At 54.8% G+C, this 27,060-nt stretch overlaps 10 protein-coding genes across 10 annotated transcripts; 4 read left to right on the top strand and 6 right to left on the bottom strand.

Annotated features, from left to right (window-relative positions):
- Nucleotides 1–328: 328 nt before the first annotated feature.
- BKA78DRAFT_60538 (uncharacterized protein) lies at nt 329–1,423 on the bottom strand. The gene is made up of 2 exons (XM_066893450.1): nt 1,283–1,423; nt 329–1,075 (listed from the first exon to the last, which is right to left on the bottom strand). The coding sequence occupies exons 1-2, from the start codon at nt 1,283–1,285 to the stop codon at nt 494–496; spliced, it is 585 nt and encodes a 194-aa protein (XP_066738587.1). The 5' UTR covers nt 1,286–1,423; the 3' UTR covers nt 329–493.
- A 2,824-nt stretch (nt 1,424–4,247) lies between these two features.
- BKA78DRAFT_300374 (N-acetyltransferase B complex non catalytic subunit-domain-containing protein) lies at nt 4,248–7,254 on the bottom strand (the record flags this gene model as incomplete). The annotated part of the gene is made up of 4 exons (XM_066887186.1): nt 4,248–4,348; nt 4,379–5,176; nt 5,229–6,241; nt 6,296–7,254. The coding sequence occupies 4 exons, from the start codon at nt 7,252–7,254 to the stop codon at nt 4,248–4,250; spliced, it is 2,871 nt and encodes a 956-aa protein (XP_066738588.1).
- An 837-nt stretch (nt 7,255–8,091) lies between these two features.
- BKA78DRAFT_237715 (cysteine alpha-hairpin motif superfamily) lies at nt 8,092–8,346 on the bottom strand (the record flags this gene model as incomplete). The annotated part of the gene is made up of 2 exons (XM_066883874.1): nt 8,092–8,131; nt 8,237–8,346. Coding segments are annotated over 2 exons (150 nt in total), but the record flags the coding sequence as incomplete, so codon positions are not given.
- Nucleotides 8,347–9,177: 831 nt separating this feature from the next.
- BKA78DRAFT_60549 (uncharacterized protein) lies at nt 9,178–10,168 on the bottom strand. Its single transcript, XM_066893451.1, has 2 exons — nt 9,986–10,168; nt 9,178–9,924 (listed from the first exon to the last, which is right to left on the bottom strand). The coding sequence occupies exons 1-2, from the start codon at nt 9,986–9,988 to the stop codon at nt 9,334–9,336; spliced, it is 594 nt and encodes a 197-aa protein (XP_066738590.1). The 5' UTR covers nt 9,989–10,168; the 3' UTR covers nt 9,178–9,333.
- An 88-nt stretch (nt 10,169–10,256) lies between these two features.
- On the top strand, nt 10,257–11,533 carry BKA78DRAFT_357527 (uncharacterized protein; the record flags this gene model as incomplete). The annotated part of the gene is made up of 3 exons (XM_066892232.1): nt 10,257–10,606; nt 10,655–11,021; nt 11,072–11,533. 3 exons carry the CDS (start codon nt 10,257–10,259, stop codon nt 11,531–11,533), a joined length of 1,179 nt encoding a protein of 392 aa, XP_066738591.1.
- A 1,396-nt stretch (nt 11,534–12,929) lies between these two features.
- Nucleotides 12,930–16,471, top strand: BKA78DRAFT_300376 (uncharacterized protein; the record flags this gene model as incomplete). Its single annotated transcript, XM_066887187.1, has 3 exons — nt 12,930–13,091; nt 13,145–13,264; nt 13,316–16,471. The coding sequence occupies 3 exons, from the start codon at nt 12,930–12,932 to the stop codon at nt 16,469–16,471; spliced, it is 3,438 nt and encodes a 1,145-aa protein (XP_066738592.1).
- Nucleotides 16,472–18,927: 2,456 nt separating this feature from the next.
- BKA78DRAFT_327905 (uncharacterized protein) lies at nt 18,928–19,230 on the top strand. Its single transcript, XM_066889563.1, has one exon. It carries the CDS (start codon nt 19,008–19,010, stop codon nt 19,203–19,205), a length of 198 nt encoding a protein of 65 aa, XP_066738593.1. The 5' UTR covers nt 18,928–19,007; the 3' UTR covers nt 19,206–19,230.
- A 62-nt stretch (nt 19,231–19,292) lies between these two features.
- Nucleotides 19,293–20,564, bottom strand: BKA78DRAFT_357529 (uncharacterized protein; the record flags this gene model as incomplete). The annotated part of the gene is made up of 3 exons (XM_066892233.1): nt 19,293–19,337; nt 19,387–20,459; nt 20,519–20,564. The coding sequence occupies 3 exons, from the start codon at nt 20,562–20,564 to the stop codon at nt 19,293–19,295; spliced, it is 1,164 nt and encodes a 387-aa protein (XP_066738594.1).
- A 1,005-nt stretch (nt 20,565–21,569) lies between these two features.
- BKA78DRAFT_259523 (gamma-glutamyltranspeptidase) lies at nt 21,570–23,414 on the bottom strand (the record flags this gene model as incomplete). The annotated part of the gene is made up of 4 exons (XM_066885382.1): nt 21,570–22,313; nt 22,373–22,943; nt 22,996–23,140; nt 23,192–23,414. 4 exons carry the CDS (start codon nt 23,412–23,414, stop codon nt 21,570–21,572), a joined length of 1,683 nt encoding a protein of 560 aa, XP_066738595.1.
- Nucleotides 23,415–24,418: 1,004 nt separating this feature from the next.
- On the top strand, nt 24,419–24,751 carry BKA78DRAFT_300379 (uncharacterized protein; the record flags this gene model as incomplete). Its single annotated transcript, XM_066887188.1, has 1 exon — nt 24,419–24,751. The coding sequence occupies one exon, from the start codon at nt 24,419–24,421 to the stop codon at nt 24,749–24,751; it is 333 nt and encodes a 110-aa protein (XP_066738596.1).
- Nucleotides 24,752–27,060: the final 2,309 nt, after the last annotated feature.

Here is a 27,060-nt window from a genome sequence, read left to right on the forward strand (position 1 = left end):
TCACAATAGTCGTGCCGTGATTATGGGGAGCATTCAAGCCCCCGCAAGCAGAGAGATGATCAACGAATCAGGTCGTGCACATATAGACGGGGAGCATTCATGCAGTCTCGCTGTTTCCTGCAGCATTCAAGGCACACTTGGAGAGATAGGGAGCAGGTTCTGATTTGGACCACTAGGTACCACTTCCTTCTTGGTCGAGAATGTTCCTTCCGAAAAAGCAAACCACTTCCTTCTTGGTCGAGGACCTTCCTTCCGCAGAAGCAAACCACCCTGATTTGGAAAGAGCAAACCCCTGCTTCCCCCGTATTTTTTTTTAGCAATTAGATGACCATATCTGCCTGATTTGGCAGGGAAGTGGGTCTTTCGGAGGCGCAACTACTCCAGATCATCCGTATTGATCAGTCAGCGCCTTGAATTTCCCTTTTTGGGAGCAAAGTCGGCCTTTGGGAGGCACAACCACCTCAGACAACCGGTGTTGATCAGTCAGCATCCTTCAATTGCCCGTCTCGGAGACCTCTTCCTCCTCCTCCTCGTTGGTGCCCGCCTCGTCGGAAGAAGCAGTGCCAGATAGACCATCAGCTGGAGTGGAGGAGCTGCCGCTTTCGATGTCGTCAAGCACGCGGTTCGCGCTGATGGCAACTTCCTTGAGAGTGTGGTGGGTGAACCTGCTCTTCTCCTTCTTGCTGCGTTTGATCTTGGAGCCTTCCTCGTTCTCGGACTCGGTCAGGTAGTAGATGCCTTCAGAATCTTCCTCGGGGTACGGCTGCTCGGCCGTTGGACGGTGGCGCAGGATGTTGGACTTGCCAGACGACTTCTTGGCGGTAGCACCGGTGGTGGTCTCGGAGGATGAGTCGGTGGTCTCCCATTCAGTAGTGCCTGAGGAAGGGCCAGCGACGGGCTGCTCCGCGTCGTCCATTTCGTCAGAGAATTCGTCGTCCGGGTGAGCTTCGTCTTCGACGCGAGTGTCGGGAGAGCCGGGAGAAGAAGGGTGCTCAGAAGAATTCGACGAGTTCTCGTCGTCGTCGTTGCTCTCAGCAGCTGTCTCGTTCTTTGGGTTGAGTGGAGACGCCTTCCACTGCGTTTGAGATCACCATTAGTGTTTGCCCAGATTTTAGAAGTTGAGTGAGACACACAGGTGAGTCAGGTGAGTCGAGGAGAGGTGAGTGGCTTGGTGTTGGTGGAGGATGGGTACAGGAGCGGGAGAGGGAGAGGTGAATGGTGGCCGAGTGTTTGTGGAGGACGTGGAAGTAGGCAAAGCATTTGATAGAGCGAGGAGACTTACCATAGCACCCAATTTCTTCTGCTGAACGCGAAAGCGCAAGCCCTTCACAGAGTCTCGATTGTCGCGGACTGTTCCAAGTATGTCAGCTTTTGATATCCATGTTCAAATGAATCTTCTGGCCTTTGGCCATATTGAGTCCTGAGTATCTCGCACTTACAAAAGTCATGCATGAGACTTCTACCATCTATCTCCTTGCCCTTTCCTTTGCCACTGGCAACGGACTTCTTGACGCCGGCGGCGAACTTGACCCCCTTTTTCGTGGAGGCGGCGGTGACCTTGGCTTTGCCCTTCACAGCCGGCTTGGGCGGTGCTCCAGCATTGCGATTGGTAATGCGGCGGGTACGAGCACGCTGGTCGCGAGCATTGACAGCCTCCGGAGACTCAACTTGAACAGTAGACACCTTCTTCTTCGGCGAAGGAGTTCCCGCAAGGCGACTGCGCACAGATGGAGGCCGACCACGGCCTCGCTTGGCCTTGGCCGGGGGCGTGGGCGGAGGGGGTGTCGGCTCTCGTTCAGCAACGGCCGCTTTCTTGTCCTTCTTGCCTGATTTTGCATTAGCACCTTGGTAGTTCTGCGCAGCGACTCGAATGACGAGTAAAGTGTTCAACTCACTTGGCCGGCCTCGCTTGCCCTTGGCCGGGGGCGCATGCGGAGGGGGCGTTGGCTCTCGTTCAGCAACGACCGCCTCCTTGTCCTTCTTGCCTGGTTGTGCATTAGTCTCTTGGTAGTCATGTGAAGCCACTCGAATGACGAGTAAAATGGTCAACTCACTTGGTCGGCCTCGCTTCTTCGGAGCACTTGCACCAGTACCTCCAGAGAGGCTAGCCTTCGGAGTGGCAGTGGCAGGAGAGCCTGTAAACAGATGAGCAATCAACGCAAAGAGCAGGTTTCGTGAAGCCATTGACTTACCGCCGCGCTTGCGGTTCGTCCTAGTCACTATCAAAGAAGTAGGTTAGCGAGTCGAGTGCTTCAATAGACTGTAGAGACGCGGCGACAGGCGATTGTCCAAGTGAGTGCATAAAAGAGTCTGACTTACATTTGTAGTTGACGGGCTTATTGCGACGAGTCCCTGCGTCTGTCAGCTCAATGCATTCTCTCGCCATGAAATGGCTGCATACTCATGGTTGCTGTGCGATTTGTGCCTCAAAGAAGAGCGAAGAATATTCGGATGGATGCGTGGGTTGTTTGTTGTTGCCGGGGAGGAAGAGTAAGGAAGAAAACGGGGCCCAGATTAAAATAAGCTGTAGTACGGAGGCACTCTGGCGTCTCAGCGTCTCAGTTCCTCGCTGCGCTAGGTCGAGTGTTTCTTGCTGTGGAGGACGATGAGAGGAAGAGGCGGAGGAAGAGTGAAGAAGAAAAACGGGGCTAGGCCGCGCGAGATGAGTCGTGGTGGGAATGGTGTCGCGAGATCGCCCTAACGGCCCAGCTTCTTGATGCCTCGCGGCCTCGAATTTACCAACCTGTACAGAAGCATGGACCGGTCTGCGCCTTCGTGTTGAATGAGCTCCGTTTTATACGGAGCTGAAAGCAAACGGGGCAAGCACAGTATGGAAGGCTTCAGAACGGCCGCGGAACCTGGTGGGCGATCTGCAATTTCAACCCAAGACGAGAACCTGCCCTCTACCGCATGTGCGTGGAAGACTTCGTCTCAATTCCAAGCTCTTTTCTGCATTTATCGACCGAGAATTGCAAAATTGCTGACCTTGAGTGCAGCCCTGTTTGTTCTTTTCCAAGCACGCATGATGCACCTAGTCGAAAGCTTCCGGGGAGTCAACGCAAGGACAAAGACCGGCTGGGTGGTTAGCGACCACGATCAACTTCTCCGGGCATCCCCTCGACGGAAAAATTGCTAATCCAGACTCTTTGAAGGACTTAGGGGTACAAATTTGCCCCTTCAACGACTACACCCTCCCCGAGGAAGCCACAATGCTGTCTCCATCCTCCATGAGCAAGGGCAGCATCGCAAAAGCCCAATAAGGTAGCCGCCACAACGAGCGATAAGACCCAGACTCTCGAAGGGAACATCGAATTCTGAAGGCAAAGCCCAGGGGGAGCGTGCTACACAATGTTGTGCCCTTTTAGCTTGGAAGATGTACCTAACGGGAAGAGACTCACATCTTTGGAGCATACAAGACTCGGTTTCCTTCGACAACCACTCCACAACAAGAGGAAACGATGTGAGAAGCTGTCTGGACCCCATGAGCAAGCAGCAACACGGCGCGAAACCAAAGGCATGGTCGCCCTGCGGAAGAAGATCATTCAGAGGGAGGCCGGGCACGGAGAGCACGCGAAGGACCAACTCCATTTACTGCTTCGTCAAAGGAGCTGCAGTAGGAAGCACTTGCGCTATCGAAAGGAATCCCAGTAGGTAATCGGATCCGTCAGCAACTCGAGGACTACCCACGCGCGAAAAGACGTTTGCAATGCCAGGATCCATTGGACCAAAGGGGATCAAACGCGTTTCCACAAAGGCTGAAAAGCAGAAGAAAGGTGTCGATGCCACGAGGGAACAACTGGAATTGATGTCTCGATATTGCCTTGATTGATTGGAGGCAGAGAAAAACACGGTATGCGCTACCTCGAAACGACAGGCGTCTTGACAGAGGCAAGACAAGAGGCAGGATCAGCGCAGCAAGCGTGGAGACCACAAAGCTTTTCGGCACGTCAGCTCAGGAGCAGAAGCAACATCGGGACGGGCTTACACCTTCGACGAACGACATATCGACAATGGCGGTCGAAGACCTGATTGGAAGGCTTTGTCAGTCAGTTTTTGACACAGAAGGTTCTTCCTGGGCATTCTGGAAATTCTTGCTCGATCTCGTCGCCTTTTGTAGATTGATGCCATATACATCCTCCAGTCAGCAAGGAGGCTCGTCTTCAGCCTCTTTTTTCTCCATGGCCGCGGTATGCTGTCTTTATATGCCTGTACCTCTTTTGCTCAAGACTGACGGCCATCGTCGTAAATCAGAAATCTGGATATCCCAATTCTTCGTCCCTTAAAATCGACCCCACGCTCTTGGGCACGCTACCCACGCCAAGCAATGCAACGCAAATTCCACGGCCCCCTTTTCAGCTCAGTTTGGCAGTCAACATACCATCCAGAGAATCATGGGCCCCGGAAAGTGCAATATCTAGCACACGATCAGTCAGGCCCAGCCACTCGTCACCAAGCTTCTCGGCCAGCAGAGACCCTGTGTTGCCACTGGAAATCGCCAGAGCAAGATCTTCGCGAGCACCGTCGCTAAGCCTGTTTTTCCAATCGAATGCCCGTTGCCTGGTCTGGCTAAAGATGTCACCCGCGACAGCCTTGAGGGCCGACAGCTCTTTGACAGGGATGCTGCGCTGCCAGGGCTGATGCTTGAGCTTTTGCAGTCGAGCTGCCGTGTCGCAGAGGCGCGATGTTGCCTGCAGCAATTCGATCGTGAGGAAGATGGGCTGGATATCCGTCACGAAGGGGACGAAGCCCTTGGGCTTTTCTTTGATTGACAAGTCGCTGAGGACCGACATGAGGCCTTGCTTCGACAGCCAGGATTTGAGAGCGTCAATGTCCGCTGGCGTTGTCTCGAGCTCTTTGCCGAACAGCACCTTGCTGGTGAGAGTGCGTAGCTTTTCCCAGCCAGGAATGAGCGATCGCTCGGTTGGCGTGAGCTGTGCGAGGTCTTCCTCGCTTGGGCTGTTGACGAGCTGCTCGAGCTTTTCAGTGTTGAAGCGTTGGCTTTCGGGAGCTGCGATGGCGCCGCAGGTTTCGTCGATGAGGAGATGCAGCGCAAGCCAGTATTTGCCGGGCAGTGGTCCCGCAGCGACTAGGTCGTCGAACCGTGGCGATTGGGAGTGCTCGTAGCTCCACATGCGCTTGACGTCACGGTTGTCTACCAGAGACTCGAGGTCATCGTCTGAAGAAGCAAAAGTCAATATGAGGTCAACCAGCACAAACAAAGCACATACCGAGCATCTCGGCAAAGGAAGCCGAAACGGGTTCGCTGCGGAGCCGTTCGATTCTCCGTCGCTCAATGACCCAAATCTTGTTGTTCAAGCTCTTGGTCAACACTTTCTTCAGCTCTGCAATCTCCAATAGCCGGTCATATTGCAACGTATCCATGTCGGCACCGATGAAGGCCTGCAGGGTGTTGAGAATTTTCTGGCTCGTCTGCAAGGCCTTGTCGAGCGACACCTTTGGGTCCACCCAGCTTCCCGTCCCGGCTTTGGACCTGTAATGGAACGGATGAATGATCGAGATTCTTGTCAGCATGAGGTGCGCCAGGGTCTCCATGAGGATCTCCTTGACTTTCAAGCCCTCCCATGCACTCATGCTTTCGCGCATGTTGCCAACATATGAGAGAAGACGCGCGTGGAAGAGCTGTGCCTTGCGGCTGTCTGCACGAGCAAGCAAAAGCTTCGAGGTGACGGCTAGAGCTTGCAAAAGATGGACCTGAGAGGATCCCAGGTGGGAGAGACGGACCAGGGCCATGGCGGCCAGCGCACATGCATCTTCGAAGGCGAAGTCTTCTTTGCCTGACGCCAGCTCCTGAAGCTCCACGGCAGCCCGCAGCAACTCTTCCAGGCTCTTTTTGGATGGCGCGTTGCCTTTGGAAACCTTGAGGAGATAGTCGACCTTGATCGTGTTTGCTTTAATACGGAGCTTCCGGGCTTCAGCCTTGCGATCTCCACCATCCTCGAGTTTGGCTTGCTCCGCCTCGAATCGATGGCAGAATTCCAGGAACTTGGCTTGATGATCTTCGTTCAAGTCCTCGATGTATGGACTCATGTCCTCAAAGCAAATCTGCTCCTGGGCGAACACGGTCCAGTAGGCGCAGATGTTGGCAAACATTTCCGCCTGGTCCTGGGCGCTCACACCAACCTTTGGCAGCAACCGAACTCGGAGAGTCACCTCGTCATGCTGGTCGTATATCGAATCAACCATGGCGGTCAACGTCTGCTTGGTCGACGCGTCCGATGCGCTGAGAGTTGTCAGAATCTTTCGCCTCCAAACGAATCCATCAGATCATACCTACCTCTTGAGAAGTTCGCGGTAGGCGATATGGAGACCTCTCCAAAGTGAGTAATCAAAGAGCCAAAGGGAATACGAAGTCTTGGCGGCCTCGTCAGGTTGATGTTCTTGCTGCAAAGACGCCGAACAAAAGTCCCAGAGCTCCTGCCACATTCCAGCTGCCTCCAGAACCTCGAGTTTGATTCTAACGAAGCCCAGATCACAGACGACAAGCGGCGAGAAGATGCCCACCTTTGGGTTATCAAGAATCTCCAGGACCTCCTTGAAGAGCTTTTGCTTTGCGTAGATTTGCAGCAGGAGGCGGAGCTCTCGTCGCGTGGTGACAGCATCAGCAGACTTTTCGCCAGCCATTGACTTGTCGACGGCAATCTTGAGAGTCCTCCTGGCAAGCATGCTCATGAGAGTGGCCGTCTTGGGATCTTTGGCCTGCAGAGTCTCAGCAGCGAGTTGCTGGACCGCAGGGACGGCAAAACAATACCACTCATTCTTGGGGTTCTTGTTCTTCAGAGTGACGATTGCCTGGTACGCGATCGCGTCAGCTCGTTCAATGCAGCATCTGGAATAGGAAAGTCGTACAAGTTGGGCGTCATCCCAGGCGTCAACGGCCGCGGCCGATTCAAACCACGTGATGAGGACGTCGTCGGATCCCGTGGCCTTGAAGGCGTTCTGCCACAGCTTGTTTCTCCGTGGCCCCGTGCCCTCCTTCTCGCATAGCCGCAAGTGGATGGCGCGCAGCAACTCGACATCGATGATGGCTGGCTGCGAGTCACAAAGCGCCTCCAGCTGCTTGAAAGCCTCTTCATCACGGCCAAACTTGAGGTAGACGGCAGCCTTCCAGAACAACAGATAAGGATCCTTGGGCTTCTTTTGCAGCTTCTTCTCGCAGTCCTTCAGGGCCTGTTTAATGTTGGAGCCAGAGTAATGAACCTTTTCGTTGATAGTGTGCACGCTCAACGAAGCCATGACGAGAAGATCTCAAGCGTCGCAGCGTGCCGCACCGCACGAGCCGAAGGCCAGGAGGTTTACGCGATCGACCGTAGGGTATTGGGCGAAGGAGCACAAGACGGCAAAGAGTGGATATGGCTGGAATGGGGACCAGGATAGCAGATGTGCAGCCAGGGCTGGGCGAGGAGGTGTCAGGTAGGGTAGTACCTAGGGTACTAGGAACCAACCACAACAGATTGAAACTTAGGTAGCGAAGAAATCCCGAGGCAGCGGGTCATGACGACGTGAACAAACGCCTACCGCAATAGGATAGCATCTACGCGCACCTGGCATTTACACTTTGTATGCCTGCCATTGGAGGCTCGTTTCCCGCCTCCTTATCAGATGCAATCGTGCTCCGGGTTTTGCAGCAGTCTGACCCCACAAACACCACTAGGGATGCGCGTCGACAAAGCCCGCGCCACACTGTGCCGTTCATGCTGCCTGTCCTCCAGATGATCTACCACCCAGATGCTGATCATCCTGTTGTCACGCACATGGCGTTTGGACCCAAGGGTCCTCCATTGGCATATGCAAGGATATCTCTCCTACACGTAGATAAAGCACAAACCGTTTGCTGTGCATGTGCGCCTCAAAAAAACCCTTGTCCACTGATGCTTTTCCCATTCAATTCTCAACGCCAGCCAATCATTCATTAACTGCTCAAGATGCGCAGCCGTAGCAAAGCGAACTATCCCAGACCACAATACCATCTTCCCCTACTTGGACTTTTTCCGTGCTTCCATCTGTACGCGGGAAATGTTTTAGCCCGACTGCGCTGTCCGGGGAGAAATCCGAAGGATTATCGTCGTAGGGGAGATCACGTACCCATTGCTTTTTGCAATCACGGTAGGCCCTAGAATGAAAAGTGCTATCAGTACCGAATCACAGCGCTCTGTATGCCATTGCCGCTGCCGCGCGCCCGAGGAAGAGAGGAGATTGGGTACCGAGGGCGGCGTACTGGAAGTAGTCGGAGCAGAGGTCGCGATCACCGCCATTGCGATGGAGACATCTGATACTGCGCGTCGCAGCCTCCTGGCATGGGTCGTAGTATTCGCTAAGGGATTTGCTGTGGAGTGTGGCGGCCATGTTAGTAAGTAGATGGTGTACATAGGGCCGGGCCGCAAGCAGGGGAGGAGTGGACGAGGGAGGAGTACTTGTTGAACTTGGCGGCGGTCTTTTCCGTCCAGGGGTTCTCGTTGTCTCCGTCGCCGGCCATGGTGATGGAGGATGTCGATGATGGTGGTGGAAAGAGAGGCGCGGGCGGTAGGCAGGGCGGGCGGCAGTAAGCAGCGAGCGAGCGAGCGGGTAGGGCCCGTGCACTGAGTCGTCTGTCGTCAACCGAGGCCCCACGTCTTCCACGTCCCGCCTACGTAAGCGAGCTCCCGCAACCTGAGGCTTCCTCCATCCGCTCCACTCGACCTGTCTTCCTTGACCAGCGAACCATTCTGGCCTGCGAGTGGACCAAACCCCGTCATGATCCGCCACTTCGCCTCACCAGCCGACTCCAGCTTCGAGGGGTAAGCCTGCTCTCGGCCGCCTTGTGGTCAACCTATTTCCAGACGTCCACCGGTCACTGTTCGAGCCCATCGAGCGCGAGCCCTTCATCGCTGTCATGGGCACGCGACTGAACTGATAAGGCTTTGTGAGGAATCGAGGGATGCAATCGCAGATGAGCGCGCTGGCTGCCCGACCGGCTGCAAAGCCGACCGTGACCGCTGCTGCTGCTGCTGCCGCCGGAACCATGCAATCCTGCGCCGTCGCGGGGAAAAACACTTGCTCAGTAGTGCTCAAGCTGCAGCGGGGCAGACAACATCAAAGCCATCAATCAACGTCGCAGCACCAATGTGGTGGCGACGACCTAACGTACAGCGTCCATCTTCCAGAATGTATAGCGTATACCGACTTCGCAAGGTCCGAGACGGTGGCTGGCAGGGGATGCTTTTGCGCTGGTCCAATCTCAGCTCCATCATCATCAGGGCCTCTTCCCGATTTGGATAACAATTCCATCTCTAGTCCACGACTGCTTTTGCGACGCTCCGTCATGCCCTCACCGTCCTAGCCCTCCACACCCGCCGTCGCCAGCCTCCACTTTTTCGCTGTCGATGAGACTCGCAGCTGCTGGGGTCCGTCCTTTTCGTTGACTAACGCCCTGCTCTTCCCTATGCTTGTTCGAGGCCCTCGGTGCTGCTGCTTGACGTGGTCCGTCGTCGGCCTTCCTGGAATAGAAGTCAGTTCCCTCGCAGGGACATGGCGTCTTGGTGCAGCCCAGGGCCACGCCTTCGGTGCCATGGCAGCAGGGAAATCCACTCCAAGCCCGTTATCCTGCCCCGGCCCATGCCCTCCCTCCACGCCGTCGATGCTCCGCGATAACGTATCCGTGATAACGCACATGCCAATTGCGCCCGTGGTACCACCGTGATACAATGGAAAGCTCTGCGAATTCGCTTCATCATTTGGCGACCCAAGATAGTGCTCCATCCATTGCGGTCGATCTGCTGTAGCAATCGCCGTTGGCAAGGGGGGATCCTGAGTCGCGCTTGGGTTCTCGCCGCCAGGGCCGGCACATGCCTGTCGTCTTCTTCCTGGCTGTGTTCCAGTCTCTTCATGAAGCCTTGATGGATATAAAGCCGCCTCATCTTCCACCTCCTAGGAGTTACTATCAGCATCCCATCTTGCTTTGATCAAGAACAAGAGTCTTTGAACTCACCATACCATCACGACCTCTCAAGCGTCGCCCATCTTGTTGTGCAAACCCATCCTTGCCACCTGATATACCCCTTGGTGTTGAGCCACCGTCCTCTCCAGCAGCAGCTCTCCCGCATATTGCATAATAAGGTAGGTGCTCATCCAGTAAACCGTTCTAGCCTCGGTGTGGGTTTGCGGCAGTGCTCGCTCCATGCTCTTTCAAAAAAGTTCACCCCTTGGACTCGAGTCGTGGTATGGGCGGTGGCGCTGACGTGGGATTTGCAGAAGCAGAAATGGCCGCCGTAGCAACGCAGTCCATCTCCCTCCCTCCCCGTCCCAACTTCAAGCCCATCATTCAGAATGTGGTTTCTGAAAAGGCTCCCGAGTCAAAAACCATGGGCTCGGATTTCCAGCCAGAAAAGCACTTGACCTACAAGGAGAAGGCCGAGGTCCTCATGATGAAGGACATTGGATACCCCGAGGACCGTGGTGTCTCTCCTGTCGCAGTGTCGAAGCCTTTCCCGCTCTTTTCTGAGGAGGCCGTCCACGAGATGAGGAGCGAAATCTTCAAGAAAGAGGTCATGGAGAACTGCAGCTACAGCAGCAACATTGCCGCCTGTCAACTCAGGGGCTACGCCCCCAAGTGAGTATCTTCTGAACCTCTCCTCCAACTCTTTCTGATGCAGTTCAGGTATGCTCCTTTCACCTACGACGCTTGGACCCACCCCGAAACCCTCAAAATCATCTCCGATATTGCTGGAGTTGACCTCGAGCCCGTGATGGACCTTGAGATTGCCCACATCAACTTCTCGGTCAAGTCCGAAGAGCAGACCAAGAGGGAGCTCGATGTCATCAACAAGCAAAAGCGTTTTTACGCCGATGACGAAGGTATTGCTGGTTGCCCCTGGGAAGACGACAAGCCCGTCGTTGGATGGCACACCGACAGCTACCCGTTCGTCTGCGTCCTCATGCTTAGCGACTGCACCAACATGGTTGGAGGCGAGACCGCCTTGCGCACCGCTACCGGTGATGTGATGAAGGTTCGAGGACCGACCATGGTGAGTCGTTCCAGCCATGCCCATGTTAAATGAGCTAACAGATTCAACAGGGCTGTGCTGCCATCCTTCAAGGTCGTTACATCACCCACCAGGCCCTCCGAGCTCTCGGTGCCCAGGAACGCATCACTGCCGTCACATCGTTCCGTCCCCGGAATCCCTTCCAGCGCGACGATAGTGTTCTCGACACCGTCCGCCCAATTTCAGACCTCTCGGTTCTCTACCGGAGTTTTGCAGAGTACAGACTGGCCATGGTCGAAGAACGAGTCCGGGCACAGCTGAAGGAGGTCCGCGAGAAGGACCGGGCCGGCAAGAGGTTTGACACCAAGAACTTCAAGCGCTTCTTGGGTGAACAGATTGCCTTCCTTCAGCACATGCAAAATGAGATTGTGCCCGATGAGGAGGTCCAGGTCGGCTTCATCGAGGAGAAGGACTACCCTGACGTCAAGGTCGGCCCAGCTGGAGAGGAAGAGGAACAGGCCGATCAAGCCAGCAAGCGGCTTCGTACCGAGTAGGAGCGTGGCTGCCGGAGCCCTCAGCTGCTGGCCCAGGCCATTTTGCATTTTTTTTGGGACACGCAGCTTGTAATTTTTTAATGAGTCACGCAGCGTTTCGGTTTTCGACGGCATTCGAGATTGCAGATCAGGTTTTGCAGATGGAGGAGGACGCATTTTTGCCGGTCAATTTGTTGCGCCTGGCATGAACAGCATCGGGTTCGGAAGAGACGGACTGTCGCGCGGGCGTTTCCTCAGTTCTGTCGCTTTGGCGTTGCTTTGGCGTTGCTTTGGCGTTGCTTTGGCGTTGCTTTGGCGTTTGGTCGCTTTTGGGGTTTTCCTTGCATCCTCCACAAGCAGAACACTCTTAGATAGCATGGTAATCACCAACTGAATCAAAGTTCTGACTGTAGAAAAAGGAATTTCGAGGGGAAATGAGCGACACCGGAGTTGATTCTTGAGAGCACTGCGTACTCGGCTTTTCTCGGTCCACGTCGAAGCTGCAATGATACACCCTTCTCCACATGAGAATTTCCCAGCTCTTTTTTCAATCCAACAGCGAACGAGTTTGAAAGAGTGAAAGTAAGAAAGATGAGAGCGCAGATCGCACAACAAATTCATCCCGAGGAGTGAGCTGGAACATACGTGTTCTGGCAAACGCCATGGTGCATCGAAAGGCGGGGCGACCAAGTCCAAGTCATGGTTGAAAGTGGGCGAGAGCGTCAGGATACATGGCGTTTGCCGACATGGCCCGACAGACTGGTGAGACAACGCAGGTTGATCCGAACAAGCGTTGGAAAAGAGAGCCGACGATGGTCGAGCAGATTCAGTGTTTTCTGGCCGCAAGATGCACGACGCGGCGAGGCGAGGCGTGATGGGCAACTGGGCAGGTGGAGCAGAGAAGAGGACGAGCGGAGAGGGCTGGGGAGCGGCGGGTAGAAAAGAGCGAGAAAGAGTGGTGAGGGGACAGGATTGGCCGGGGTTGAAGTGTGGACAAGCAGGGGACGTCGGAGGTGGGCGTTGAGCGCATGTGGTTGGCGGCGCATCAGTCAGCAGGTCGTCCACCTTCTACCACTCTTACCTTGGCCATCCATGCCTGCAGCCGAAACCCAAGTCTCTACTTGCACTCACCTCATCTCTCTCCGCAAGAGCAAACGCTGCTAGAGAGCCTCCACGGCTTCAGCGCTCGTCCAGCGTTCGCCGTCCGCTCCGTCCGCTCGCGCCTGCGCCCGCCGCCTCTCAATTTCCCAAGTCGCTACCTGCAGCTGCTCCATGAGCTCTACCAGGTAGGTACGCAAGGAAGCTTGACGCCCGAATTGACCTACCCCCGGGCTTTTCGCGACCCACTCGTCAGAAAACGCCAACGTCCTCCTCCAACGCTTCTTCTCTCTCGACATCACCTCTGCCATCTCTCGACATGGCGCCTCACAAGCAAGGAACGGCTCCGACGGCCAAAAGCTCGAGAGCCTCTCGCCCGTTGGCCCAAGACAAAGCTCTGCAGGCGTCAAGCAAGGACAGCCTCAAATCGACCTCAAGCAAAAAGCTCGAGGAACCGCCCAAGGTGGACAAGAATGAAGAGGTGATGCTGGCGCAAGCCCGCCTCTCCATATCTCGCGCTAACCTCCACCACAGATGCTGAAATTCCTCAAATCCGACTTTGACAGCCTCCGCTCACTCATCACCTGCAAAATCTGCGACAGGTTGCTCTACGAGCCCTACGTCATATCGTGTGGACACACGTATTGTTATAGTGTTTGTATCCCAGACTCTGGCCAAAGTCCCGCGCTGACTTGATGTTTACAGTGTCTCTGCACGTGGTTCGTCAACAACAGAAATCGAAAAACATGTCCCGACTGCCGAACCGTCGTGGCTCATGCACCGGCACCTGCCTATCTTATCCGCGAGATGACCACTGTATTCATCAATCGAACGGCGCTACTCCCCACAGGCGAGACCGAAGACCAGCATAAGCAGTGGCAAAAGGAGGAAGCGGAAATTGTGCAAGCGGACAAAAACAACAATGATGCTCAAACCGGCGGCCTGTTCAAGGGTTGCTTCAAGGTCCGCCCCGATGCCGGCCTGCGTGTGGTTCGCGACGCCCAGGACGGTGTCGACCGTTGTCCGTTGTGTGCATGGGAGCTTGAGGACAGGGAATGCTCACAATGCGGCCTCCAATTCGATGAGACTGGCGCTCTTACCTGGGACAACAGCTTTGCAGGCTTCAGCGACATGGACGAGACTTCCGAGCACGACACTTACTCCGAAGATCTGGACGCAGAACTTGAAGACAGTGAGGATTCGGCCATGGGCCTGGAAGAGGACGATGAGATGAATGATTTTCCCGATGAATATGATGAAGAGAACGGCTTCCCCGACAACTTTGCGGTCCGGCGATGGTTGGCCAACGAGATGGCGCGCCCACAAATATTTGGGTTTCCGGCACCACGTCGACGAGCTGCTCATAGCGCTGCTGGCAGCAACCGAAGGTCATACAGCGCTAGCATCGCCTCTGACATGGTGTCCGAAGATACGGAAATGGGCACCCTCGAAGAGGAAGACGAGGACGAGGATGATGATTCTTCGATGAACAGCTTCATCGACGACGGACAACCGGCGATGCCCAGCTCTTCGCGAGCTTCTGGGTCTCTCGCGAGCGAAACACCAACTCCACCTCCTAATCGACGCAGACGCCGCGTGGTCGAGTCTGAATCTTCTTCAAATGCATCCACCTCGGTCGACGGTACTGGCGACGACGACGACGATGACGATGACGATGATGAGGGACCCGTTTCACATGGACGGAGACGACGGGAGCTGGCGATGCATTCACGCAGGCCCCGAGCGCGGGTCGCGCCATCTACCTCATCCGTTGGGGATGAGTCGATTGACGAGGAGTTTGACGAAGAAGCTACTCAATACCTTCTCCGGGAAGCTGGATGGTCTCCGCTTGAACCGGAAGACCAAGACGACGAAATGGAAGACGATGACGACGATAGTGATGGGGGTAGGACGACTGTTGGGTGGGCGCCGATTGCGAATTCTGTTGAAAGATCACGGGCCGGAGGTTCTCTGACACCTACTGCAGATAGACCGAACGTGGCGATACGACCGCCATCCCGCGCTGGGAACTCTCGATTTCTTGATGGCTCCAGGGGCCTACGTCGGCGGAGCTCAGTTCTGTCGGGTGCCTCAGGGGCTAATTACGAAGACGGTGAAGCCGACGACGATGATTCCGACATCGATAGGGACGGCGACAGTAGCATGAGATCTCCAGCCGTGAGACCTCGTGGCTCCCGTGTGCGCTTGCGGGGTGGAGGTGCTGCCAGCAGCTCTCGCACTCCGAGCAGTGCTTTTCCAGGCAATGCAGTTGATCAAGAAAGCGAAGGAGACTCAGATGAGACAGCTGGCCCAGGCGCTCGCAACCGGCGCTCTCATGGCCATCGGCGAGATTACGACCCTCGGATCAGTTTATTCTTTGCTCAACACATGGCCGAGCTCCGTGATATCGACATGGAACGCCAGGACGCAGTGCTAGGTCATCTCAGTGAGCTACGTGCTACGACTCCTGTTGCACGCCCTCGGACAGTCAACAGGAACCGGAACTCTGCATATGCACCTCAACATCAAGTTCTATCCAATAGCGCTTTGCCACCCTTGTCACCCCCCACGAATGTACCTGCTAGACTTCGTACACCATCGAATCAATATTCTTCTAGCGGCTCTTCTGTTGCAATGTCACCGCGGTCAGGGCGTAGTCATGGCCCTGTGGGCCAGGCAACTCTTGCATCTGCAGAGTCTAGCACCCTCGGCCAGCGCCGAAATCCCATCTCAACCACGGCAGCCAGTGCCACAGCAGCAGTCGATGGCCCCACTCAAGCGCAGAGCTCCGTAGATGGGCCACAAGGCTGGGCCAACAACAGTGCAACGGATGCAACAGACCGCCCGCTTAGTAGAACGAGCACATCTAGTAGTAGACGTAGCTCTGGGTCATACCAAGGACCAATTTCACCTGGTCTGAATTTTGCGGCCCGCCTGGCGCAAACGCGGAATCCTTTCAATCCCTACATGTCCCTTGGCCCAAGGCCTCGTCAATCGAACCAGCGCCTCCGAGAGCAATCGTCAACGGCTACCCTTCGTCCCCGCCAGTCTCAGCGTGGACTCCGGCAACAACCATCTCATGTGAATGTGCGGGACCCGACTAACCCTCCCCAGAATGTTCGGCAGCAAGCTTCACGCCAAAGCTTGAGGTCTCAGCCATCCCAGCACCGCCTCACCTCCCAAGCATCGTCCCGCGCGTTACGCAACCCCAACATTAGCAGTATGTACCAGTCCAATGGGTCGACGACGAGCGTCGGCTCGAATGGCTCAACATCGGGACGCTCGCGACTTACTGAGGAAGAGCGCCTCAGGCTTGCTCGTGAGCTCGTCATCAGTCGCCAACAGGCCCTGAGCACAGGCACCAATCCATTCACTGCTGGCCGTGGCCGTGCCAGGCCATCAAGCCAGGACAACATGAGCAGTGCAGGCACATCCAGTTCTCCGAGCCAATACAGTGTTGGGAGTGTGCAGTCGCATGCCGCCGCGACCCCTGGCGCTGCATATGCATCTGGATCAGGGCCAGCGCCGACGCAGACTTTGGCGCAACAGCAGCAAGGTTTGGCCGCAACTGCAGGCTACCGACCACCGCCGACGCGGCGTGTGATGCACAGGTACGCTGAGCCAGCCTCGACGATGCAGCAAGGTATCAGTGGTATGGCCCCTGGGAGTGGTGCGTCCTCCGGTGCGCCTGGATATGTCCGCGCGCGAACAGGAGGCCAACCTTCGTCTGGAGGTGGCGTCCCAGCGTACAATTTTGATAGCGGACAAGGGCGTGCAAGCGGTTCTGCGAGAGCCGGATCTGTTGCGTCCTCGTCAGCGTCAAGCGCCGCCACGGCTGTGGGCGATGCATCAAGGTATTGAGGACATTGCTGCTCATGCCTTGGACCTTGGAAGAAGCACGGTGGCGTTTCTTTCGTGTTCTTCCTTTTAAATATTTTCCTTTCCGCTCCCTTCCATTTCTTACCCTCCTTTACTTTCAAGGTAGTGGTTTGAGTTACTGAGAGCCTGCCTCGACCTGCTTGGCGGCTAAGAGCAAGAAGGCTTTTTACGTGTTACGGGATCATGAATGGGACATGGCAAGGACATGGCAATAGGGACTGGGCATGGATGGATGGCATATGGATCATGGGCATGGAGGCAGGTACAAGAACCTGCCAAAAGCAACTCAAGGGACACGACACGGTTTTGGCGGACGCCACGGGTTGGTGATGGCGCCATCAATAAGTAAAATGATGAGACGAAGCAATGACATGGAATGGGGTCGAGTCTTTCCCTTCTGCTGAAATTGGTGAATTCTCACTGGTGAAGTATGAGGATAGGTGCGGCGAGGCCGTTAGCAGCAGACGGATGACGACGCCCGAATAATGGTAGCCTGAATGGTCAACACTGGGGATAAAAGAGAAAGTCACTAGCTTCCAGTACTATGGCCCTTCATTTGGTGCACTCAGCTTTGGTTTCGTGCCATCTGATCCACCCTTGACGCAGCGAGATCACAAAGCCAATCCGTCAAATGCCTTTCCACTTGATAAAGTCTTGGGCTGACATGGTCAGAGAAGTTACAGACAGAAGAATCCGGTCTCTACCAATCCTGCATGTGCTGTTGATCCCTTCTTTCTGGTTTCCTTGAGAACATACCTGCCACTACTTTTACAGCATCCAGGTAGTTGAAGCCTCTGTCAGTCCATAAGACTTGCCATATCATGATCCGGCTCCTGGGACTTAATCTCCAGCCCACCTATCTCTTGTAGCCCTGGTATTATGCTGCGACAACTCAGACAGGCCTCTCGAAGTGAGTGCAAATCCTACACACCCAGCTTTCTCATCACCTCACCTCGATTTGTCCCTTGAAAATGACTTTCGCAATATTTGGGTTTGTTTCCTCTCAGCCACAGTCACTCGCGTACGCATCTACTTGTAATCGGCGCTTGATACGTCGACATATTTGTTTATGTTGGACGTTGCTCGCGTTCTTGAGATTCCGCCATATAGCTCCATCGCAGTTTGCGAGGGCGACTGGCGGAAGTCAAGGATCAAGGATCCTCACGTACGCCGACCAACCTCCCCAGTCACGCCAGATCAAAAAGGCAACTCACGGCATTCTTCTCTACTCTAAAGCTGTGTAGGAGAAGTCCTACGGCGGAGGATCGGCCCGCTACGTACTGGCCATCCCAGCCAGCCGGGACGCGGATATCCGCATCGGTATGCCGGCGCCGCCTACTTCCCAATGCGGCACACATGGACAATGTGATGCGGCGTCGGATATCGCAGGCAGGCCGGGAAAGTGGGTGCTGTGAAATAAGCTAACGCCACATGCGTGAGCGACTCAAGGCGGGAAGGCTCTTCTCGTGGCGTGGCCAGGGGTATTGCCGTTGTGAGCGAAGCCTTTCGCTTTTGTAGGGTTGGCGTGCAGGGATACTGCTAGGACGCAGGGCGGACGTGCTGGCGGTGCGCAAGTGCTCTATGCAGTGATGCGGTAAGTGCAACATGGGAAAGTGTTGGGCAGATGTGAGGGGATGGGATGGGTTGAGCGGGATTAGGTTCTTGGGTCGATGTGACTGTGGAGTAGGTCCAGCCGTTGGTCGGGTAATCGTAGAAGCGGCTATTGAATTTTGCCATCTTCGAATTCCATTTCTTCTACCGGACAGTGATGGCTTCTTGTGCGTTAGACAATTGACTTTAGATCATCTGCATGCTCTTCAGCACCACAGTTCAAGATCTGCAAGTAAGGATGTAGTGAATGCTCTTCCAACCAGTGCCGCAGCTCTATGACTTGAGCTTTAGATTGGATTAGTGAACCACGAGCCACAAGGTAAATATTCCCGCTGGATGACCGCGGCCCTTCCTATTTTGGCGAACTCTACGCCGGGCTGCACTTGCCTCGATGCCCGCACTCGCCCGCAGTAAGACTAGACGTTCAAAGTTGCAAATCCGACAGCCTGATTGGCCTGTGAACACGTCATTGTGCGTAGGAAAGAGATATTGTAGAAGCTATTCTTGGTGTTGAGGCTGTGGTTTAGCGAAAGGAACAATTGAAACAACAAACTGCCACCCGGAACGTCTGGTTGTGTGCATAGGGCAAGAGCAGGCCCGGAAAACGTCAATATGCGGGAGAGCATGCTGTGCAGATAAGGGGATGATCAAACACAAAACAAGTCTTGGATTGAGTAATTGGGCGCATGAGGCACGTGTATCAATGGCAGTAAGACGGAGACATTCTGCTTAGATGGGCCAGAGTCGGGGAGAAACACAAAATGAGATAGTCGTCAGTGTGCAAACAATGGAAGATGTTTCCACCGCTTTCATGAGATGGTCAGGTGTTGTGGGAAAAGAAGCCATTGTTCAGCAATATGGTATTACTTGATGTTGGTGCGGTTATGAAGATGCGCTAGTCCTACATATGTGCCAAGGGAATCAAGTCAGTGCAGCTCCGCGTCCGTTGCAACTGGACAGAATAATGCAATGCCAACAACAATCCGCAAGGATTCATCTCAACGCCTCGACTTATCCTGCTTCTTACCACCTCCAAAAACACCACCTACCAATCCACCAACTCCCTTACCCACACCACCCAAGGTGCTACCCACTCCCCCAATGACATCACCCTTCCCCAATTTTCCAACCCCCTCGCCCAATCCCCCTGTAATACCACCAACGGCATCACCAACCCCCTGACCAACACCCCCTACAACTCCGCCCACTGGACCACCAACCGTTCGACCGACACCTCCTACCGCTCCGTGAACCGTATCGCCCAGCCCGCGTCCGACTCCAGAAACCGTGTCACCCACTCCAGTCGTCGCGCCACCAACCACTCCGCTGATGTCCGCTCGTCCAAGCGCATCCGTGGTCCCCGTCACCGTCTTTCCAACGCCGCCAACAGCCGCATTTGCCGTCGAGTTGACCCCGCTCGTCGTTCCTGTTACCGTCTCGCCAGCACCACGACTGATGTGTGCGACTGGCTTGCCCACGCCAGCGGGACCGCGGGATGCTGTGTTTGCGAGGCCGGAGGTGACACCGTGGACGGCGCTGTTTGTTGCGCCAATAGCGGTCCCGGTGGTTGCATTCACGGCGCCTGTTGCGCCAGTGACGGTCTTGTTGAGTGCACCGGTCGTCCCTGTTGCGGCGGACTTGATAGGAGAGGGCTTGTTAGCCGTAGAAGGAGAGTTGAGTTTCCGGGGCGCTTTTTTGGTGGTTGGCGGGGACGTGGAAATAGGTGTGGCCGAAGTAGTAGGGGATTTGAGAGTCGAGGTTGACGTGGAAGGGGATTTGGGTGTCGAAGACGCGATTGCCACTTTTTCAGAAACGGGCGACGACGTCTTGGGCGTAGACGTGATGGCAATTGCGTTTTGCTTGACCGAAGCTGTAGACGCAGGCGATTTGGGAGGAGGGGAAGGAATCTTCTTGGGACGAGCCAGCGGTTGCTGCGTAGATGTAGACGCTGCAGGGACGGTCGACTTCTTCGCCACGGCCGGAGTAATAGGACTTGATTTTGTAGAATCAACGGGAGAAGAGAGGTCGGTTGCGGAAGCCGAGGCCTTGTCGGCCGTTGTGCTAGGGGGCGACTTGGTACGGATCATTGGGACCGGCTTCTTGCTGCCAATAGGCGAGTGTGTGGATGTTCTCTTTGTGGGAGATGTAGGAGAGAGCGGCGTCGGGCTGACAGACTTGAGGTCGGATGTTGAAACTCGGGAGGAAGTCGTCTTTTGTGCAGCCGTTGTTGGCGCAGATTTGACAGCAGGAACTGGCTTAGTCGGAGAAATTGGAGATTTAGGACTGTTTGTTGTTGCCCCTGAAGCCCCAGTCCTTGGGATGGTGGGCTTCTTTGCACCCTCGGCTACTTTCGATGTCCCTGCTAAAGATCCATGTCAGCAATGGTCAACTGTCACTGTGAGACAGAGCGTCGCTCACCTTTCAGGGCATCATTCTGCTTCTTCAAATCAGCCATTGTCGCCATGATTGAAAATTTTGCAGGTTGGGAGGAATCAATGAAGAGCTGAAAAGGAGCGATGGTCGATTGAGCAAATATAAAGAAGAAGTCGGAGGCAGAGGCTCGCAGATAGGGTGTTCGTCCAAAGCATGTGTGGTTCAGGCTTGACGTCATCGCACGGTGAGAACTTGTTCGGTGCGTAAGCCCAGCTGCAACGCCCCAGGGATGCTCCCAGTTTCAGGCCCCCCGGGGAACATGTCGAACAAGCCTTTTCTGGCCCATGATCCGCCCGTTGTCTCTGTAGCGTGCTCGATGACGTTCTGGTGGAATCTCCATGCAAGCCCCTATCAGCAATGCTCTGCACGATTGACAAATGGTTCCTGAAAATCCTGCTTGTCTGGTTCTGGCAGCCGTCAATTCTGACGCGGGATCCACCCGACAGTGGGATGATCCCATAGCGGGACCCTTGATCCACCGACCTCATACTCAGGGTCCTCTTCTCCACCATCGCGACATCGCGATGCCTTTGTGCCTGACTCCCCTGCTTCCCCGGCTCTTGACAAGATCGACAGTTGATCACCAAAATTTTGCTTTTCTATGCGCGTGATGGTGCGAAGGAACATGGAATCCGACTCATCATGTCCAATGATTCGGTCGCGAGGGACAGCCTTGAAACGGCCGACAAGGGCTTATTTTGAAGCTTTTTTCGTCAACTCTGTCAGGTCCTGCTGTGGCAAGTCATTGGTCGCCCACACGTCATATTGGGCTGTCGCAAATCATGCGAGAACTGTGGGTGTGTGGGTGAGTTTGTCGATTATTTCACAGCTGCGCCCATTAGCATATGTCTATTTTGACGTCAACGAAAGATCTCATGTCTGCGACATCGTTGAGTAAGCACCAGTCAGACCGTCGAATGTTACGAAGAGGAGCAGGCTTTTGGTTTGACTTCTTTGAATACTGATACTCCGCGAGCCTTCCTCTTCACATCTTACCCAAGCCCGGAAATCAACCAAGCAAGTAAATCAACACTTTCTATATCACGTAGCCGCCCGAGTTCTTCTGTCTCGGCTCGCCCGCTGCCTCGAAAGTACCATTGCTGAGCCTTCTCAAAGCCTGCGCAGTGCTTTGGCCCTCGGCAACCCAAGTCACGTTGTGGCCCAACGACTTCATGTATGCCGTCGTCCTGTTGTCGTAGGAATACTCGAAGCTGACAGTGTTGGGCACGAGCTGGTCGTGCAGACGCGACTGCTTGAGCGCTTCCGGTGCCGTCATATCCTGGTCGAGCATGTGGAATACATTTTGGATAGTTGACGTGATGATGCGCGATCCACCAGCGGCGCCAACACTAATGTACAACGTGCCGTTGGGGTAGTCGATAATGATGGGAGTAATGGATGAGAGGGGTCGCTTGCCAGGGCGAATGTAGTTGGCCTCGCTGGCAATGTAGCCAAACGAGTTTGTCGCATTGGGAACAGAAAAGTCGTTCATTTCGTTATTCATGATGACGCCCGTCTCCGGAACCAAGACGCGAGAGCCAAAGTAGAGGTTGATCGTGGTTGTCAAAGAGATGGCAAGTCCAGACTTGTCAGCAGTCACAACGTGGGAAGTGCCAGGGGTCTCGAGACTTTCAATGCCATCGGGGTCATAGTAAGCCACGGGATGGGTTGTAGTGTCGGAGATTTTTCGTCGAATCTCCGCCGTGGCATTTTCGCTGAGCATTTGCTCTTGATATTCCTTCATGCCGTCGACAAAGTCGGGATCACCGAGCTCGGTCCTCTGCACTCATGATCAGCAATTGCGACAATGGCTGGGCCGCGTAGTTGACTGGTACATACCTCGGCATAGCCCCAGCGAATGGCCTCGTCAAGACGGTGGGTTGTCAGGTTGACGTCCTTGCCAAAGTCTTCGTAGCCCTCGACAATCTTAAGAACGCTTAGGGCAACCGCTCCGCTGCAGGGCGCAGGGCCACTCGTGACCTTGTAGCCCCTATAGTTGATTGACAGCGGGTCTGGAACGCCGACTGTGTAGTTTGCCAAGTCCTCCAGGGTCATGATTCCGCCAGCTTCCTGGACAGCAGTGATGGTTGCGTTGGCGATTGCACCAGTGTAAAAGGCATCAACGCCCTCGGTGGCAATGACCTCAAGCGTATCGGCGTAACGCTTGCGAGTGATGGTGTCGTTCAGTCCGAGGCGGGTACCGTTGGGCGCAAAGTCAAGAGCCCAGTTAGGGTCAGTGACAAAGAAGTCCCCATCGGAAGCTGCCGAGTTCATGGCCTTCACCAAATCCTCGTTGACCCGGAATCCATATCTCGCCAGCTGTACTGCAGGAGTGACGACGTCTTCCCACGAAAGCTTACCGAATCTTGTGTGAAGGCGTTCAAGACCGCGAAGTTCGCCGGGGACGCCACTGGGAATGTTTCAGATGCAGTCGACAGTCGGGGAATTTGGGGCGCATTTACCTTGCTAAGCCACCAAGCTCTGAAAGCTCAGTATTATTATTGTACATGTCTTGAGTCGAAGCTGCTGGAGCCGTCTCGCGAAAGTCGATAAACTCGTACGTTCCATTTGGCGTGCGAACGGTCATGAAGCCACCGCCAGCAATACCTAATCGGGCAGTCAGTCGCGATTGTTACAGCGGGGTCAATTGGGACATACCGCTATGATACATGCCAATGACTCCGACACAGAGGACGGTGCCGACGAGAGCATCGGCGGCAGTTCCACCAGCCTTGAGGAGGTCAATACCGATGGTACTGCACTCTCGCGACTCGGCGGCGACAGCGCCAGTGTGGCCATCCTCGACAGAGACCGAGTGAGGAAGACCCAAGGCAACCTGGGATTGAAGAAGGCTCGTGACGAGCCCGCCGAGAGCGGGCATCCGTAGCAGCTTCATGGTCGCTGGTCAGCAAGAGAAGGCGCAAGACTGAAGAGCTCAAATCTTACTGGACACGCTCGGAGTTATCAAGGGAGGAGCGATTATATACAGGTTGTACGACGAGCAACCTGACGCGCACCACCTCGGGCGGCGTTGAGCAGCACAGACACACTTCGACGTCGCGGTCAGGGACGAGGTCAGGTAGGCGAAAGCATGACGAGATGGGAATGAGATTGAATCTCGGCAGGTTGACGATGGGGGAGTGAGTGCCGAGAGGATGTGAGGTGAAAGGCAGGGACCAGGACAGGCGACCAGGGCAAAGGCGTGATAAGGATAAGGGACTACATGACAGCCAGGTACGAGCCCGAGTACGCGACCAAAGAGCACGCGATTAATTGGCAGAAAAGCGCACCGTAGATAGCCGGAGCGACTGGGGGACTGGGATGACGGCGACGAGGCCGAGATAAGCATCTTTGCCATTGACTCAGTCACTGCAGCCGCCTCGGCGCGATCCGTCCGCTCCCTCCTCCGCACTACACGCCCGGACAACCCACAACTACAACACCAACAAAACATCATTTCCCTTTGTCACATCTCGACCCCAAATCTACAGCTTGCGCGTCGGCTCGCTACGACAACTCTACCATCCCACTCTTCGTTCTGTCCCGTCTCTGACAGCATCCGCCAGGAACCTGTTGCATAATTCCCGTCTCGCGCCTCCATTCTACACGCCATCCACGAATCGAAGCCGTCTTCGCGCATAAACCTTGGACTGCACCCAATCACGGCCAGTTACACAAAACCCAAATTTTTACCGACGTTCAAAGTTGGACTTTAGCGTGGGGACCTGCCTTTGATGCCGCGCCAGTCGACCCCTTCAGTCCAGATGCGGCATGTGACGACCAAGTGGCATGCACAAAAAGTCCAGAAGACGGACGCGGCGCCAGCACCAGAGCCGTCGGTTGTCGGCTGCTCTACCGCTAACGCATGGCGCGGGACGGCCAGCGATGCCGCTTCGGGCAGCTCCATCCCACTGCATCCTCCTCTTCCTTCGCACTGGCGCAGGCATGAAAAAGAAAAGACATCAGGATCCGGACAAGACGTCGCCCATTCATTTCCGCTCCCGGCCCTTTGTCCTCTTCCTGCTTGCTAACTGGACCGCTCCTGATCCCTCTGGCTTGCTACGTTCAATCTTGTCCAACTTTGCCCACGGTGTCCCTGCTTCTCACACCAAACGCCTTGGCCCTCGTGCTCGTATCCCGCATCTCGCATTGTCCTCATCTGTGTATGGCAGGTTACACAAAATTCCAATTGAAGACGACGTTCGACGCTGGACTTAGCGCCCACAATCAACCAACCGTCGACCAAGGGGCTTGTTGGCGCGAGGTGAAGACGATTGCAGAGTTCCTCAACCATGGACCACTAGCATGCCAACCCCTCGACACGCTTGTCACAGCATGGCCCAGGGAGTACCTGGGACCTTTCACCAAACTCCCCTTCTCGTGCTCACGCAATAAACACCATGGCTTCCCCCACTTCCGAACAAAGGAACTCCATCGGCAATGGAACCGCCATGGGGCCCAAGCAGCATCCTCAGCCTGCCCGCTGATATGTACCATGATTTCTCCACACTAACACCCAGATCCCGGTCGATCAGAAGTCCAATGTTTGACTTAGTGCTGACTTTCTCTTCCCCCCTTTGTCCTTTTTGCGCCTTTTACTTTCCTTTATGTGGGGCGAGCTACCGCTATGTTGGTCTAGCTCACTGTGGCGCCCTTTTCTCAATACTGGAAGCTACAAGCCACAGTGCATGTATAATCAAACAGGTATGAAGCAATTCGCTCCATAGTTACCCACGTTGGATATTCGCATCACTCGAGCAAGCATGACGAACCATCTCCATGCAGGCCGGGTGGTCGTGTAGGACCGATGCCGACTTGCTCCCACGCTAAAACGAGACGAACCTGAATGAGGCGCGCAGTGCGGAGGAAGGAAGGCCTTGCCACATGCGTTTAGCACAGGCATCGACAGCCACTCCACGGCGATCTGGCGCCGCACCGGCCAAGATTCGTGGTGATCAGACGTTTGAGGGCCAAGTTAGCGCCGCCCCATGGACCCGAGTTAAGATGCCACTAGGCACACTGTACACGAGCTCCGTAGCTCCTGACTTACACGCAGAAATCTTGAACCACATTGTGCATGGTCGCTGGTATGGTTCGACGGTGAGTGGTCATGAACTGACATCGTACCTGCAGTATAAGAAACAGATGCCCAACGCCCCTGGTGGGCATCCGAGACATGCCCAAAAGGTTAACAAGCCTGCTCAGCTCGCGCTACTCGAGAATTGACAAAGGGAATAAGGGTCAATCAGCACCAGACATGACACACATTCGATTGAACGATTGCAGGAGAAAAGGACAGGGTCAACTGCTGCGGCTCCGCCGTTGGTATCCGGTTCTTGGATACCACTACCTCGAATTGAGGACACGGCCATACCGTAAGAGCCAAGTATTGGAAACAAGAAGACAGCATCATCCTCCAATGAATTGCCCCAGTTACCGGGCTAGGGAGAACGCGCCGACGGGCAGCCCGTTGTTGCAGTCGACAAAGACCCATGCCCCGCGACCAATATAAAAAGCCTAATAGCACAACGCCCCCGCCGTAAACTCTCACCACTGTCAGCAGACTGTCATCTAGACTGGACCGTCGCCTATATGTTTGTATACTCGACGCCTCCACCTCCGCCGCATGCAACAACTATCCCTGTCTTCAGCCGTCCGCAGCCAGCCGTTTTGTTCCACCAAAAGAAGGTAGCTTTTTACCCTTAGGGGATGCCTACCTTTAGGGGTCTGTTCCCTTTAGGGATAGGACCGCCTTTAGGGAAATGGGTTTCTCCAGTTGGACACTTGTTGTGTCACACGAAGCAATCAATAGGCAGCAATTGGCCATGTTTCTCGAAGTCTTTCAATGACGTGCTAGGCTCGGCGCTGTTTGAGTGATGGCACTGTCGTACCCCCTTTCTTCCTATTCGCTGAACGTATTGACCTACTTTGTTCCTGATCTACTCTTCTCTCAATGATGCAAATAAAGCAACGACACATGGGCATCAAGTGAGTGGATGCACCGCATGACTGCTTCGAGGAAACACAAGAGCAAAACAAGCAGATGTGATGATTCAAAGTCGTGCCCCTCCCATCTCCCGCAGGTCCGCCTCACCAGCTCTCTGCGCGTCTAGCGCGATAAATGGCCGGATAGAAGATCGAAAGCCGTTGTAGAAGCATCTTCGAACGTAGCAGCGTTTCTTTTATCCTATTTGGGTAATCATACCTTGTCTTAACGTCTGGCGGGGCAAAGTTTGACGCGTTGCTCCTCCATTTCCTGTCTTTCACCCTTGAGCTACTTCGCCTGGATGGCGAGTCCTCCGTCATTCGATCAGTCACTTAGCTGCGTACAACAAATGACCTTCTTATACGAATCAAGCTTACTCCAACAAAAGCAACAAACAGTATAGGAGCACAACTAGACCGGCAGACAGAAAGACACGCGGACACAACAAGGCATTTTGCCAGGTCCGATAATCAAAAAGGACAAGAAACTCTCGAAGAAACGTCTAGAAAACGACGTCCGGACAAGAAGACGTTTATCGAGG

This window comes from Phyllosticta capitalensis (genome assembly GCF_038381095.1).
Source record: "Phyllosticta capitalensis strain CBS 128856 chromosome Unknown BKA78scaffold_13, whole genome shotgun sequence".
Taxonomy (NCBI): domain Eukaryota; kingdom Fungi; phylum Ascomycota; class Dothideomycetes; order Botryosphaeriales; family Phyllostictaceae; genus Phyllosticta; species Phyllosticta capitalensis.